A 17,072-nucleotide genomic window follows, 5' to 3' on the forward strand; every position below is an offset into this window, starting at 1 on the left:
AAATTCCATCTTACCCTGAATAGGTGAACTTTGCCTATTCAGCAGAGCTGCCACACTCTGTTTTGTCTAACATTGCTTATGAGTGCCCTCCCCAAGTTGTACTTACACAGCTGCTTTTCTTCTAGTAAAAAGGATCTGAGTCATCAGCAATATTCACAAGCAAGGTATTATTTGGTTTATGCCCCCCTAAGTGCTAGAAAACCAAGCTGTCTCTTCAGAAACCAGTGATTCATGTCCTCTCCTACATGTGCTTCAGGGGCTGGCTGGGGTATTTTTTTCTGGAGCTAGCAGGGAGTGGCAGTGAGGTGGAATTCCTGCCTGAACCTGAGTTCCCAGGTGAAAAGCCCTAATTTTTGCAGCAAATGTTTGAGCTGTTGTGTTACAAGCAGGGAAGTGCTTCTGGAGGCTCCCAGCTTATGTTTGGTGAGGATTACTTGGGTGATGAAGGGATTCAACTGATTGTGAATCAACAGCTGGAGCTACAAATGCCTTGAAAGAGGTGATCATTCATCTGTTGACTTGCCTGAGGCTGTCCCAGTCTCTGATTTTTATTTTGGTAGCTGGAACAGAGTTAACACTGGTGCCAACCTCACCTATAGCAATTCCTCAAAAAAAATTAAATTTCATAATAGTGATGGTATTCTTGCTACAGGCATCCAGTGTTTTTGTCCACAAGAAAATGCCATTATTTGTAGGATACAGGTGTGTCACTGGTTTTGTTTTTTCAGCTGGTGAAAGGACCACAAAGGCCAGGTTGGGTGGGGCTGGGAGCAGCCTGGGATAGTGGAAGGTGTCCCTGCCCATGGCAGGGGGTGGAATGAGAAAGAATTTGAGGTCCCTTCCCAGACCATTCCAGGATTCCAAACTAGGGTCCATTTTGCACAGACAGCAGTGCTGCTTGGCCTTAGCATCTGCCATTTTGGCAATTTCAGGAAAAATGGAGGTTTGTGGCTCTTTGCTAAGAACACTACAAAGCTCAGATGTCCCAGGCAGAGCAGGCAGATCACAGCACAATGACTTCTGCTGGCCTGGAAGTGCCACACACCTCATGGTTCCTTCAGGCTCCACACTCTCAGTGCCCTGCTCCCAGGCAGGGAGGCTTTGTGATAATTGCAAAGATATTTTCTCTTGTAGAACCATTGTGCAAAACAGAGGGATCTTTGCAGTGCTTCCTGCAGAAGTACCTGATTTATTGGATCATTTTTTTCCTAGGACAGTATTTAATTTAATTCTGCTGTACATCCTAGCGTTCCTCATGGGAAGAGGAGTAGGCAAAAACATTCAAGGAAAGCTCCCTGCAGAGACACCAGGGATTTCTCTCTTTAGTCAGCTCTGTTGTCCACATGTGCTCTCCCATTTTGCTATCTCATCCTTACTGGCCCAGATCCATGAGTCCAGAGCTGACAAAGCTGCTGTTGCATGTGACAGTGCACATGTAGATCATCAGTGCAGTGCCACATACAGCAAAGACAGGGACAAGCTGCAAATGTCTGTATGGAAAGACCTTAAAAACGTTCTTTTTCTTTCAAAAGATTGGTGCCTTCTTTCCCTGATTAGAAGTTGTTTGAGCAGAGTTACAGCAGATTGTGTAAATTTATATTTGACAGTACCTGCTGAACACATCCAGATCATGGAACTGTGCCGTGTTCTGCAGTTAGGATTTTTAATATCTTGCTCTATCAATCTGTCATGCCAGGCAGGATAGGAGGAGCCTGAACCTGAACTCCTGTTGACAAGCTGATTTATGTCTCCCAGAGAGGGAGTCTGAGTGGTTATTACTGTGGTGATGATTCACCTCCTCCCTTGGCTCTGTGCCGTGGCTCTGCTGGAGGAGTTGGAGGCTCCAGCTCTTGTCCCAGCACTGTTGTGCTTGTGCTGGAGCTGAACGGGGTGATAAAATCAGGTGTAGTGTAACCAGGTGGGGTTCCCAGAGCTGTGCTCATCAGCAGCTCTTCTCCTGGGGATCTCAGGATGTTTTTCCATCACTGTCCCAGAGTGTGGCTGTCAGCTCTCACTGAGAACACGCTCACCTGGCCCAGGTAAGTGGGGCAGACAAGGATCTTGCCTCCAGCAACAAAGCAAACTGGGACACTTCTGTGCTTTAGTGTCACCTTCTGCCACACTGGATAAGACATGGATTCCCCCCGAGATCCCCAAATCTCTTGGGAGAGACCTTACAGTGCACAGACTGTTTGATATTGTCATTGCGTGTGTGCAGGCTTCCAAATAAATTATCAATTCACCTGTCTGCAGGTGAATTGCAAATTCAGCTACATCCCAACTGCAGGCTTGTGGTCTGTCTGCTCACATGGGAAATGTTTTCAGTCCCTTCCCCTTGTGGGACTGGTGGCGCCAGGAGGGAAGCAGGAGGGGAACAAAAGTCCAGGTCACAGCCCACATCCTCAAGTTCCAAGGTTGAGTTTTTGGAGTGTGCAGATGAATTCCCTCCTGGCTACAACTTTGAGCCAATGAATCACTGCCAATTTCCAGGCAGTGTCCATGATCTCCTTTTCCCATCACCACATGAGTGTCTTTTCTCTGTCCTAGGGGCTGACATTTGAGGAGGTGGAGAACTTCTTCACTTTCCTGAAGAACATAAATGATGTGGACACTGCTTTGAGCTTCTACCACATGGCTGGAGCTTCTCTTGATAAAGGTATTAAAAGCTGTGGGATGTTCAGGTGCTGAAAGCCTGAGGAAGCACAACTCATGCCATGTCTTTGGAGTTAGGAACATGTCAGACAAGCCCAGGCTGACAGGTTAAAATGTACCCAAATTACAATTCCTCCCTGTAATGAGGTGCTTAACTCGCTACATCCATGGATAAAGAGGGATTTTAGTTTTATACTTCCACAGTTTTAGATACAGGGAGAAAAAAGGCTGCCATGTGGAGCCTGAATGGATGAGGAAGCAGTGATTTCATGGTGGTACCTTCAGAAGGACCATTCTGCTGTGTGCAGAGGCAAGGTCACCTAATGAGTGTGCCACAGGCTGTGCTTGCAGATCCCAGGGACACCAGTGTTTCTTCTTCATTCCCATCTTCTTGAAGTGACCTTTTTTTCCTCCCTATATGAAGGACTTCAAAAATAAGTGTAAAAAAAATCTTGCAGAGTTATCTTCTGTGGAGGTCTCTGATCCACATGGCAGAGGCACAGCAGCAGTGGGGCTGGTGGTAGGAACTCAACTCTTATTTTGTTTCAGCTTTGCTCAAAAATCAGAGACTTTGCCTAGAAATAAAGGCTGGATGCTGTATTTCTGGCTGCAAATCCAAGCAGTGGTGAACACCTTTGGAGCTCCTGGGAGTGCTGGAGGGGGAAAAGGGGAAGCCCTAGAACACCATTGAGGTTCCCAGACTGAGCATTAAAGTCTGTCCAGAGACTCCATTTCAGATAACCCACAGTCCAGAGGAGTGGGCTGAATAAACCTCAGAGCTGGTATTTCCTGGGGACCTTGGTGATAATGTGGTTTATTGATCAGACCAATCCATATCCTCCTTCTCATCATGTTTCCTTTTCTGAGCTGCTCTGGTTCAGGTATGTTCTTAAATCTGACACACTGATGTTAAAAAAAAACAAAAAAAAACAAAAACCAAAATATATTTCAAACCAAAATCCCACTCTGCTGCCAGGACCTGTTCACAAGTGGGTGCTTTGGTCTTTAGGATTTTTTAAGAGGAATTTTTTTTTTTTGACAGACTGAGCATATAAAAAAGAGATGGCAAACTCATTAAAAGATTTTTAGGCTAAGTGGAAACTCTTGTCTACCACAAAGTTAAAGCTGATTTCTTTAGGCAGCTGCAGAATTTAAACATTTTGGAAGTCAGCTATTCCAACTGCTGCTGTTGTGGTAATATTAAGGCATTAATAGTTTTTGGGGCCATGGAATTACAGAGGGAAACCAACGTGTCATATCTCTTCTTGTGTGTGTCAGCAGCCCTTCTCATCTTAAATTTTTTTGGGGGGAAATCGTCTGTGCTCTTTGGTTTAGATCATCATTATCTTAAGACTTAAAAGAATCTGGCTGGATTTTTTTTCATTTAAAAGTAAAATACCAAGTCTGGGTATGCTGCTGCTGCTCTGAGCCCTTTCTGCAGCATCCCAGGGGAGGTAATGGCCCAGCAAATCAAATTTACTCAGTGCCTACAGGAAATTAGCATTTATCCTGTTGTGGGATATACATTTTTGCAGAATTTAGATCTGTGTGCAGTTGGTAAATCAGTGTGATTGCTGTTTAATTATGTGCCATTAATGAGCTCATGCTCACTGAGCTGGGAGTGTTGGGCTGGGGTAAGGGAACTTTCCTTGGGCAGGAATCAGTAAATCAAGTAAAACATAAATGGAGTGTGCCCTCCCAAAAGTGAAGCTTTCACAAGGTTGCTGGTTACACACTAGCAAAGGTAAAAATTACACTGGGATGGGGACTAGGAAGAGTGTAATAATGAGTGTAATAATTTGTGTAATAACTTGCTGCTAACAATGCAGTAAACATTACTATGATTTTAGAAGAGCTGTTTAAAATTTCAGAGGGGGAAAAAATGGCTGGTACCAAACAGCCAGAGCATCACAGCCTGTTTTCTGTGCTGAATTGAAGTCACATCTTCTTCTAAAAAGAATCATAAACCTGTATTTTAATGACCCATTTAAAAACACCCAGATTATTTGTTTGCCCATCTTTCATTTGCACAGCAACATAATAGCTGTCATTCTCCTAAATCACAAGGAAGACTTCTCCAGCCTAGGCTCACTGCTGGAAGCAGGATAGGAACTGAATTTGGTGCTTATTCCCCTTTTAGGAGGGTGGGAATTGCACTTTTTCTGGCACTGTGTGCAGCCAGGCTTTCCAAGCAGCCCTTCTGCTGGTGTGGGATAACTCCCTTGGGGTTTGGGGCAAGGCATGGATGGACCAAAGCACAGGGAGAGAGCTGAGCCCACTGCTGATCCATGCCTTGGAGCAGAGCTGGAGCCCCAGAGAGGTTCCTGGAAAATCATTTTATTTGAATGATGCTGCTTGAAACAGCTGCAGAGTCCACAGGGAATCAGGAAAGAGGCAGAGGTGAGCTGGAATGCTGTCATGGAATTGCTGCTTGCTTTCCTCTGCCTTGGAGATGGATGGAAAAAGTCAGCCCCCCTTGGAAGCACAGCGTGGATTGCTCCTCTGGAATAATGGCTGGGCAGTAGTTGGGAGGGGAGGAGTTGTGAGGATTGTCTGGAGACCCTCATATCCAACAGGATCCCCTGCAGCTGCTCCTCCTGTGCCACCTGCAGTCAGGTTTGAGATATCTCCAAGGAATCTCCTTTCTTTCCACATTTCTGGCTGTGGATATTGCACAAACAGGGGACTGGCTCTGCCTTTGGTCTGGGAGTTCTGCTTTTTCCTCCCTGATCTCTGTGACTTTCTGTCATGCTGCCTTTGATGTCAAAACAGCTTCTGCTCAGCTGCAGGGCTGCAGCCTCACAGTTTGAGGAGACAAAGGGAAATGTGCTGTGCACACAGGATTGCACAAGGCTTATCCAGCTCCTTCCTGGATGGGTGATCCAGCACGTACTCGTGCAAATGATTTGTGAGAAGTTAAATAGATTTTGGTGGCTATACTGCCAGTGATAGCATCCAACATTTGCAACTGGGAGCCTTGAAATGAAACGTGTGCATCAACGTGAGGCTGATTTCTGGGAGCCCAGAACACACATGTCCTGTCTTTCCATCCTGGAATGGCCCAGGGCAGGGAGCTCTGCTCCCATCACCCTGAGTGCCATTTGGAAAACAAAGGCAGCAGCCCAGCTGTCCATTCTTTTGGCCACATGTGTGATTAATCTCAAGTTGGAGGGAAAAAGTGAAGTTTGCCATCTGGCAAGGCTCTCTCCTGGAGCGAAGCCTCGTTTGCAGGCACTCGGTGAGGCATTGCTCACGGTGCAGTTCTGGGAATCAGAGTGGAAAAAAAGAATAACTGTGTCAGACACTAAACTTGCATAAAATAACTCATTAAAGGAACCAGTGGGAGATAGCAATGCAGGAAATTTTAGAAGCTTTTCAAGACAGAAATGTGGAATTCATTTTTGATGGTATGAAATCCAGGAGAATTTCTATCCCAGAACCCCAAACCTGGACAGGCTTTGTTTTAAGAGATGTTGCCCAGACAGAACCTATTTCATTCTGTGAAATGGTAAACAAATTATTCCAGCACAGGTTTACTTCAATTTTATTTGCCTCCCTGAGTTACCTTGTGGTCTGGAGCATGAGTGGAAGTGGAAAGTGAGATGCTTTCTCTCTTCCTTATGATTCCTTGAAAACCAGCACTGCCATAACTGAGCACAGCACAGTCATGCAGCCCCTCTGAAGTCGTTTTGGCATCAAGCAAGGGTGATGGGATGGAGCTGACACTTGTGCAGGTGGATTAATAAGGGAGGAAGCAGGAACTGGTGGCCGTGAGTACAAGTTCAAGCTGGGAAAGCTGCAGTTGTGAAAAATAAACAGGAGGGGAGGGATCAGGAGACTCCCTGCAGAGATGGAAGGAGCAGGTAAAATCTCAGCAGAAAAACATGGCTTATAATTAAAGGAATTAGGACAAGGGGCAATAGTTTTAAACTGAAAGGGGAGATTTAGATTCGGTTTTAGGGAGAAATTGTTCCCAGTGAGGGTGGGGAGGCCCTGGCACAGGGTGCCCAGAGAAGCTGTGGCTGCCCCTGGATCCCTGGAAGTGTCCAAGGCCGGGTTGGATGGGGCTTGGAGCAGCCTGGGATAGAGGAAGGAGTCCCTGCCCATGGCAGGGGCGGGACTGGATGAGCTCTGAGGCCCCTTCCAACCCAAACCATTCTGGAATTCTGTGATGAAGGAAATCAATCTGACTTTTTTTTCATATGTTAGTTTACAGCCATAGGGTACCTAGGGCACCAGGATGGGAGGATGGCATCAAGGTGAAGCACCTTGAGAGGAGTTTTACATTTATAACAAATTAAATTAAATTTGGTGTTGCTGTCTGAGGAAATACAGAGTAATAACTGCTGACTGGAGCTACATCACTCATGGAAAACAGGAATTTCGCTCAAAAAGAATATTTTTTTTTTAAAAAGCAGGGTCCTGCTTCAGATTATATATATTTTTCATGTAGACAATGTGTCATTTCAATTTTCTTCTGCATTATTTAGTAAAAGGAGAGGTTTTATGGGGAAAAGGATCTAATGGTGGCTGTGAATTCCTCTCAAAAAAACCCAGATTTCACTCAGGGGAACAGAAACAGGGTGGAAGATACCAATAATTAATTGGAAAAAAAAATCCTCTTAGAAAAATATTTTATGCAGTTTTTAATTAATCCAATTACAGTGTATATTGGATGATTATTTTTTCCTTTCTGACACACTTAACTCTCCAAAATACCTGAAGGACTGGGGGTGCAGAAACCCATAAGGATGCTGTGGAGGAAAGCAGAGGCTGTTTGTGGTTTCAGTCTGGTTTTTTGATGCACCACTTCCCTCTTTTCCCTTGCTCCACAGCTAAACATTGATCCCAGTTGCTCTGGGTGGCATTTCCTTGGGTCAGGCTTTGTAGGAAAGCAATTGAACTTAAAATACACTCACACCAGCCTAGTGAGGGGGTTGTTTTGTTCCCATTTGTGCAGCAAAATCAGCTGCCTAACCCTGCCAGATTGATAAATCCACAGATTGCCCTTTTCTAAAAGTGGGAATAAAACTCCTGCTTGATTTTTCTGCTGCCAGAGTGTCCTGGTTTAAAGGGACAGTATTGCCAGGAAAAGGGAATTCAGGAACTCGCAGGCACAAAAAAGGTATAGGTTGGGAATAACAGTTCTTTACTGAAATATTTACAAGACAAACAAAAACGGCATCAGCTATACGAAAGAAAAAAAGAAAACCAGTGACAGAACAGAATGGAATTCAGTCCCAGTCCCTTTGTCAGTCACCGATGGCTCTCCGAAGGAGCAGGGCAGGCGGCGTCTCAGTCGCGGCTGCTGCAGGGGCAGGGGAGGGGGCCAGGTGACCTCACCCGCCCCAGGTGGAAGAAAAGGGTGAGGAAGGAACTCTGCTCACCGTGGGCGTCCCAGTTCCCAGTTGTTCAGAGGAAGCAGGAAGCTTTAGCAGTCCAAATCCAAGAAGCCTGATGCCAACAGGAGAAAAGGAACCTCTCTCCTCGAGTTCGGCCGGCGAGCCGTGTGTTCTCCTACCCCCCCCCCGTGTCCTCTTACTTGCGGAACACAAAAGCAGGACTCCACCTTTCCCTAATGGGCCATCATTGCTTCAGCAGTCCTTTATCTCCAGCTCTTAACGGCTAATAGGAGAGCCATCCCGGCTAGCTTAACATAATAATGGGAAAAATTTCTAAACCTCGCCAACCCACAACATTATCCACCCCAAATTTTTTCCATGCTAACATACTACATTAAATTAGAACCTTTAAATTACATACATACATGCAGTTACAGACACAGTATCATAGGTAGTTCACCCCAGAACAAGGTCTCCTTGGGGTATGCATCGGGTTTCTCCATCCTTTTGCATCACCCACCAGGTACAACCTGGTCCTTGAGCAAAAACCACCCCACGGACAGGATTGTCTTTGCTGGAGGCAGAGTTCACCCAAACAGTTTTCCCTAGTATACCTCTCATGTGTACCACTGGAACCTTATCCCCATCTGGTGTTCCCAAGAGCTCAGATTGGGCAGGGCCTGCTCGGTTAGTGGAACCTCGGGTATTCACTAACCATGTGGCCTTTGGTAGATTACTTTCCCAGTTCTTGAAAGTCCCCCCACCCAGTGCCTTCAAGGTGGTTTTAAGCAGGCCATTGCACCGTTCGACCTTCCCAGCTGCAGGTGCATGGTAGGGAATATGGTACACCCACTCAATGCCGTGTTCCCTAGCCCAGCTGTTTATGAGGCTGTTCTTGAAATGAGTCCCGTTGTCTGACTCAATTCTCTCAGGGGTGCCATGTCTCCAAAGGACCTGTTTCTCAAGGCCCAGGATGGTGTTCCGAGCAGTGGCATGAGGCACAGGGTAGGTCTCCAACCATCCGGTGGTGGCTTCCACCATGGTCAGCACGTAGCGCTTGCCTTGGCGGGTCTGAGGCAGTGTGATGTAGTCAATCTGCCAGGCCTCCCCATACTTATATTTGGACCAACGCCCACCATACCAGAGGGGCTTCACTCGCTTGGCCTGTTTGATGGCAGCGCACGTATCACAGTCATGGATGACTTGAGAGATACTGTCCATGGTTAGATCCACCCCTCGGTCTCGTGCCCACTTATACGTGGCATCTCTGCCCTGATGACCTGAGGCGTCATGGGCCCATCGAGCCAGGAACAATTCTCCCTTGTGTTGCCAATCCAGGTCTATTTGTGACACCTCTATCTTTGAGGCCTGATCAACCTGCTCGTTGTGTTGGTGCTCCTCATTAGCCCGACTCTTGGGGACATGGGCATCCACGTGACGAACTTTCACAGGTAGCTTCTCTACCCGGGTGGCAATGTCTTTCCACTCGTCGGCAGCCCAGATTGGTTTTCCCCTACGTTGCCAGTTTGCCTTTTTCCACCTTTCCAGCCAACCCCACAGAGCATTGGCTACCATCCACGAGTCAGTATAAAGGTAGAGCTTTGGCCACTTCTCTCTTTCAGCAATGTCCAGGGCCAGCTGAACAGCTTTGAGTTCAGCAAATTGACTTGATCCACCTTCTCCTTCAGTAGCTTGTGCAACCTGTCGTGTGGGGCTCCATACGGCTGCTTTCCACTTCCGGTTCATTCCCACGATGCGGCAGGAGCCGTCGGTGAAAAGAGCGTAGCATGCTTCATCTGCTGGCAGTTGGTTATACGGTGGGGCTTCCTCAGCGCGGCTCACTTGTTCTTGCTCCTCATCATCGGCGAGACCAAAATTTTCACCTTCTGGCCAGTTCGTAATTATCTCCAAAATCCCAGGGCGATTTGGGTTTCCGATGCGGGCGCGTTGCGTGATGAGGGCAATCCACTTGCTCCATGTGGCGTCGGTGGCGTGGTGGGTAGAGGGAACCTTTCCTTTGAACATCCACCCCAGCACTGGTAGTCGGGGTGCCAGGAGGAGTTGTGCTTCCGTCCCAATCACCTCTGAGGCAGCTTGAACTCCTTCATAGGCAGCCAAGATCTCCTTCTCTGTGGGAGTGTAGTTGGCTTCAGACCCTCTGTAGCTCCGGCTCCAGAATCCCAGAGGTCGCCCTCGAGTCTCCCCAGGCACCTTCTGCCAAAGGCTCCAGGACAAGCCATGGTTCCCGGCTGCAGAATAAAGCACATTCTTCACCTCTGGTCCCGTCCTGACTGGGCCAAGGGCCACTGCATGAGCGATCTCCTGCTTGATCTGGGCAAAGGCTTGCTGTTGCTCAGCACCCCAGTGGAAATCGTTCTTCTTACGGGTGACCAGGTAGAGAGGGCTCACAATCTGGCTGTACTCAGGAATGTGCATTCTCCAAAAGCCTATGGCACCTAGGAAAGCTTGTGTTTCCTTCTTGCTGGTTGGTGGAGACATTGCGGTGATCTTATTGATGACCTCAGTGGGGATCTGGCGCCGTCCGTCTTGCCACTTTACTCCCAGGAACTGGATCTCTTGGGCAGGTCCTTTGACTTTGCTCTTTTTGATGGCAAAGCCGGCTCTCAGCAGAATCTGTATGATCTTTTCTCCTTTCTCAAATACCTCCACTGCCGTGTTCCCCCACACAATGATGTCATCGATGTATTGCAGGTGTTCTGGAGCCTCACCCTTTTCCAGTGCAGCCTGGATCAGTCCATGGCAGATGGTGGGGCTGTGTTTCCACCCCTGGGGCAGACGATTCCAGGTGTACTGCACGCCCCTCCATGTAAAGGCAAACTGAGGCCTGCACTCTGCTGCCAGAGGAATGGAGAAAAATGCGTTGGCAATGTCAATGGTGGCATACCACCTTGCTGCCTTGGACTCCAGCTCGTACTGGAGTTCCAGCATGTCTGGCACGGCAGCGCTCAGTGGTGGAGTCACTTCGTTCAACGCACGATAGTCCACAGTCAATCTCCATTCTCCATCAGACTTGCGCACGGGCCAGATGGGGCTGTTGAAGGGTGAGTGGGTTTTGCTGACCACCCCTTGGCTCTCCAGCTCACGGATCATCTTGTGGATGGGGATCACAGCATCTCGATTCGTCCGGTACTGCCGGCGGTGCACTGTTGAGGTGGCAATTGGCACTTGTTGCTCTTCCACCTTCAGGAGTCCCACTGCAGATGGGTTTTCTGACAGTCCAGGCAAGGTGTTCAACTGCTTAATGCCCTCTGTCTCTACAGCAGCTATTCCAAAAGCCCATCTGTATCCCTTTGGGTCTTTGTAGTAGCCACTCCTAAGAAAATCTATGCCTAGAATGGGCGGTGCCTCTGGGCCAGTTACAATCGGATGTTTCTGCCACCCCTCCCCTGTCAGGCTCACCTCAGCTTCCAGCAAAGACAATTCCTGTGATCCCCCCGTCACCCCAACAATGGAAACACGCTCTTCCCCCACATGTTCTGATGGTATTAGAGTGCATTGTGAACCAGTATCAACTAATACCCTGTATTCTTGTGGTTCTGATGTGCCAGGCCATCGGACCCACACCATCCAATAGACTCTGTTATCCCGTGCCTCTCCCTGGATAGAGGCAGGGCCCCTCTAGCCCTGGCTATTACTCCTTTCCTGAACATACATAGTGGAGGTTCCTTCAAGTGGGTCTGACAGATCATCCTCCCTTCTGTAATGCCCAGCACCTTGGTCATGGGAGGTTGAGGCTACCTTCACTTTAGAGTAGCTCCCTCGGTTAGCATTTCCCTCCCTGAGTTGACGCACCCGTGCTGCCAAGACAGAAGTGGGTTTCCCATCCCATTTTCCCATGTCTTCCCCATGGTCACGCAGGAAAAACCATAGGTCAGCTCGTGGGGTGTACCCTCTTCCACCAGCTGAGGGGCGCGGGGCTGTAACCTTGGGGTATGAGGCTCGCACTGGTGCTGCCTTGATCTTCCTGATCTCCTCCCTCATCTCACTTATGTCACCTCTCATCCCCCTCACCTCCTTCATCTCCTCCCTCATCCCCCTCACCTCCTGGACCACGGAAGAAACCTGGGCCTGCACTACGCCATTCATCATACTGTGAAAATTCCTAAGCTTGTTAGCAACAGAGCTCACTGTTTCTCGGTGCTCATCAGCATTAATCATTGCGATGAAGGTGGTGTATTGAGATGGCCCTCGGTTTGCCAGGTTCCACAGCATGTGTCCTGTGCACCTGACCTTGTCAGGGTCATTGTCATGCTGTCCATCCCTCCCAAAAAGTACCTCCAGTACCGCCACCTCTCTCAGCTGTTGAATCCCTTCCTCAACAGTTTTCCAATGCGTTCTATTATGGTACTCCTGTATTCTTTCTCTGTTGACAAACCTCTCTCTTACACTCATTAAAAGCCGCTCCCAGAGGGGAAGTGGGCCTGGCTCCCTTACGAATATTTGGTCCACACCTGAGTCCTGGGACAAGGATCCCAAATTCCTTGCCTCTGTACCATCCAAGTGCACACCTGTACCCATAAGGTCCCAGACCCGAAGTAACCAAGTTGTCAAAGCCTCCCGGCCCCGTCGTGCAATATCTTTCCGCAGATTGCGGAGATTTTCATAAGACAGGGACTCAGTGATGATTTCAACCTCTGGCTCCCCTGCTGGTTGTGAGGGCCCTCCTCTCTGGTCCTCTTTGTCTAGGTGCCTTGTTTTCATTTTAGACTTCCTAGTTTCTACAGGGGCGACTGCTGCTGGCTGTGAGTGCCCTTGCAATTCAGCTGGACCCTGGGCAGATGTAACACCTATGGGTTCCACTACAGCATCACTGGATTCTCCCCCTTTATGGCAGGGCTTCTCACCAGCTGGGGAGAGGTACTCCTTCATCATCTGGCCTATCTCCTTCACTAGAGCCCCCACCCACTCCGGGTGGTTTCTTTCTGAGGTGGGCTGTGGGGCAGGGTCAGGCTCTGGGGCAGCATCCCTAGTCTCTGGGGTAGGGTCAGGCTCTGGGGCAGCATCCCTATTTCCTGGAGTAGGTATCAGAGTTGTTATCCAGCTCAATCCCCCGTTATCTCTTAATGTTAAATAGGACAAGCCTATCAGTAACACCAGCCACTGTATGATATCATTAGCATTCAGAGGAAATCTGAACCCCTCAAAAACTGGTGGGGTAGACCCAAAAATTTGGGTGAGGAGTTGGGAGAAAATTTCCCCTGGTGTTATTCCCTCACAGTAGGTGCCATTATTAAAGTAATCCCAAAAACATGCATTTAGTGTGTGGTATCCCTGAATCCATGTACCCGCCGTCCAAAGGAAGTTAAAAATCCATGAATTCCTCACCTTATCAACCCATAAAGCAAGTTCGATAACAGTCACAGTAGCCTTAGTTACAGGGCCCATGCTTATGTAAGGGTTTGCAAATGGGAGATATACATGTATGAACACGTGCAGCCCAAACCAGATTAAACTGGACCACATGTTGCTAGCACACACAAAAATAAAACAATCTCAGGCAACTGAAGAACTGTTATTCCTTAACCTCGTGCCCCACGTTGGGCGCCAAGATCTGTCCTGGTTTAAAGGGACAGTATTGCCAGGAAAAGGGAATTCAGGAACTCGCAGGCACAAAAAAGGTATAGGTTGGGAATAACAGTTCTTTACTGAAATATTTACAAGACAAACAAAAACGGCATCAGCTATACGAAAGGAAAAAAGAAAACCAGTGACAGAACAGAATGGAATTCAGTCCCAGTCCCTTTGTCAGTCACCGATGGCTCTCCGAAGGAGCAGGGCAGGCGGCGTCTCAGTCGCGGCTGCTGCAGGGGCAGGGGAGGGGGCCAGGTGACCTCACCCGCCCCAGGTGGAAGAAAAGGGTGAGGAAGGAACTCTGCTCACCGTGGGCGTCCCAGTTCCCAGTTGTTCAGAGGAAGCAGGAAGCTTTAGCAGTCCAAATCCAAGAAGCCTGATGCCAACAGGAGAAAAGGAACCTCTCTCCTCGAGTTCGGCCGGCGAGCCGTGTGTTCTCCTACCCCCCGCCGTGTCCTCTTACTTGCGGAACACAAAAGCAGGACTCCACCTTTCCCTAATGGGCCATCATTGCTTCAGCAGTCCTTTATCTCCAGCTCTTAACGGCTAATAGGAGAGCCATCCCGGCTAGCTTAACATAATAATGGGAAAAATTTCTAAACCTCGCCAACCCACAACACAGAGAAAAGGGAAATAATTCCTTACAACTCTTTATTTTATTGCAAGGTTAATCTGGTCTGTTCCCTGCAGGAGGGTAGCTGGGTTCATTCTGCAGTGACTGGGTTGTAACAGGAAAAGCAGTTTTTGGAATTCCCAGCCTGCTGGGATAGTTGCTTGATAGAGTATCATCCTTGGAATGCTGTCAGAAGAAGCTGCCTCGTTGATCAAGTTTATTCCAGGCCTCTCTGAAGACACAAAGGCTGTTTTCCATGGAGGAGCAGGAGTCTCCTGCTGCAGCTGAGCCCTGTGTGACCCTGTGCCCTCCCTCTGTTGCAGTGACCATGCAGCAAGTGGCCAGAACAGTGGCCAAGGTGGAGCTGTCGGACCACGTGTGCGACGTGGTGTTTGCGCTCTTCGATTGTGACGGTGAGCGACCACCCCAACCTCAGCCAGGCCGGGAGAGAGTCAACCCAGGGCAGGAAACCCAGGGCAAAAGGCTCTTCTTGCCATGCTCCTTGTCCATGGATCTGTGGTGATCCCCCTGCCCTTTTGGGAAGGGTATCCAATGGTTCCCACCCTGTGAGATGTGGATTTTGGAGTACAGACAGGAGGGTTTGGTGTGCACACTTTGCTCCTTTTTTCCTCCCATAGAAATCCAGTTTGTTGTGCTCCACTGTTGGAAAAAAGCTGGTCTGGGCTTTATCTCCAAAATCCTAGACTGTCAGCTTAATTTTAATTAATAGCAGAGGGTGCAAGCACCCTCCAGGGTAGTTGTTGCCACACTGAAGCACTCCCAGCTTGATTTAACAGGAGTTACTGGAGTCCTTGCCAGTTTACAGCAATTCCAACTTGGAAAGAAGGAAATTCTGCATTTACCCAAACCTGCCAAGCCAAAATCAGAGTCCTGGCTGGCACCCTGCTTCTCCAGCACAATCACCAGCATCTGGCAGCTCTGAGTGGCAGCACTGGTGCATAAGGATGAACATTAAAAAATGTATTTAATTATTTTATTCCTTGTTTTCCCTCGTGGTTTCAGCCTCACCTGCTCCTCTGTGCCTTTCTAAGGTCACATCTCCCGTTTTATTTTCCTCTGTGCTTCAGTACCACTGTTGTAATACAATCTTCACGCCAGATGATCAGGCTGGAGATTAGAGTGAGCTGAAGTGTATCCAAATATTCCCTGTTTGCCTTCTCTCAGAGGAAAAACTCCGAAATATTTTGATAGCTCATCACTGGGGGAAAAGACTGGTTGCCAGAGGAGTCCCCCAAGGAAGAAACCAAGTAGAAAAGCAGGCACAGACCTCTTTATTATTATTATTATTATTATTATTTTGTTGTTTTCACTCCATCAGTGTTTACAGACATTAAAAACCTGCAGCACTGGAGGGAATTTTGCTCACCCCTTGATAGTTTGCTGGAATTTTGCTGCCCAGCAGCTGCACTCTCCATAACCTCATGTATCAGATTAACAAATCTATCTTCCCTTCTACTCTATCAGAAAAACTTGTGCACCCACAATTTCCTAAACCACTTAAAGTAGTGTTTCCTGGGAGGACACGGACATTTGGTTTGCATTTGCTTTTCTGCCCCTGCAAGCATCCATAGGGTTGGGGTTTAAACTCAGCAGGATATTTTGGGAGGTGGTCTCAGTTTCTGCAGCAAAGGACACTCATGGCTGCTGCCCTTCAAAATTGTAATTTCAAGGAGGTTGGTGCTGGGTCTCTGATTATTTTTCCTCCTTTCTGCAGGGAACGGGGAGCTGAGCAACAAGGAGTTTGTTGCCATCATGAAGCAGCGCCTGATGCGAGGCCTGGAGAAGCCCAAGGACATGGGCTTCACACGGCTCATGAGGGCCATGTGGAAGTGTGCCCAGGAGACAGCGTGGGACTTCACAACTCCCAAGCAGCAGTAGCAGCTGGGAAGGAGCTCCCACATTGCCTGGATCAGCCCATGGGCGGCACCAGGTTCTGGAGAGCCCAGGCTGTCTGAGACAGGAGGGGTTTGTCAATCCAAGTTAGAAATCCACGCCTGTATTTGCTTGCTGCTGGCTCCTAAATATTCCTCTCTCAGGAACAAAGAAAGGACTTTTACTGCCACCACTTCCACAGCATGATGTTCTCTGCTCGAGAGCTGGACCCAAATCACCTTTATTTAATGCTATTTTGATTCTCAGACTGCTCCTCTGGGCTCCTCGGGCCGGGCAATTCCTGGATTTCCAGCCAGCCAAAAGCTCCATGCTGCACCTGCTGCAGAAGGGCAGCTAAAAGTAGTGGAGCAACTGGTTCTCCTGCCCTTCCTGCCTTGCACAAGCATCCTGCTGCAGGAGCTCCCTGATTGATTTCCTAAATGGAGAGTCCTCTCCATGGGGAATTGTACCGGGAAGGGGCTCACAGGTGTTTGCTGGGTGCTGTCCTCTGTAAAATACCATGTAAAGATGTTGCTCACAACTGCCTGGCTCTGTCTCTCCATTGCTGCAGATCCTCCCCGAGGGCTGGGACTGAGGCATTGAAGATGGGGTGTTCTGGGGAGGGGGAAACCTGTGACTTTCCAGAGCTGGAATACTGGAATACTTTCCTTCCCCAGCACAGGAAGGACATGGAACTGCTGGAGAGAGTCCAGAGAAAGCCACCAAGATGATCCTAGGGATAGAGCAGCTCTGCTGTGAGGAGAGGCTGAGAGAACTGGGATTGTTCAGCCTGGAGGTAGACTCCAGGGTGACCTAATTGTGGCCTTCCAGGACCTGAAGGAGATGACAAGAAACATGGAGAGCCTCAAGTGCCAGGACAAGGGGAAATTGTTTCCCACTTCCACAGGGCAGGTTCGATGGGATATTGGGAAGGAAGTGGGAGGATGGGAGGCCCTGGCACAGGGGGCCCAGAGAAGCTG

The 17,072-nt window shown here is 48.5% G+C and overlaps 1 protein-coding gene across 12 annotated transcripts in view; it reads left to right on the plus strand.

Moving 5' to 3' along the window:
• Positions 1 to 16,343, plus strand: part of MICU1 (mitochondrial calcium uptake 1) — a 90,514-nt gene extending 74,171 nt beyond the window's left edge. For all 12 annotated transcript variants that reach the window (XM_033065919.2, XM_033065918.2, XM_042779517.1 and 9 more), the window contains 3 exons: positions 2,548 to 2,656; positions 14,523 to 14,612; positions 15,935 to 16,343. In XM_033065919.2, coding sequence (XP_032921810.1) covers positions 2,548 to 2,656; positions 14,523 to 14,612; positions 15,935 to 16,098 — 363 coding nt within the window. In that variant the 3' untranslated portion in view covers positions 16,099 to 16,343. The remainder of the gene's footprint in view (positions 1 to 2,547; positions 2,657 to 14,522; positions 14,613 to 15,934) is intronic.
• Positions 16,344 to 17,072: the final 729 nt, after the last annotated feature.

The sequence above is a fragment of the Catharus ustulatus genome, chromosome 8 (assembly GCF_009819885.2).
Source record: "Catharus ustulatus isolate bCatUst1 chromosome 8, bCatUst1.pri.v2, whole genome shotgun sequence".
In the NCBI taxonomy this organism is placed as follows: domain Eukaryota; kingdom Metazoa; phylum Chordata; class Aves; order Passeriformes; family Turdidae; genus Catharus; species Catharus ustulatus.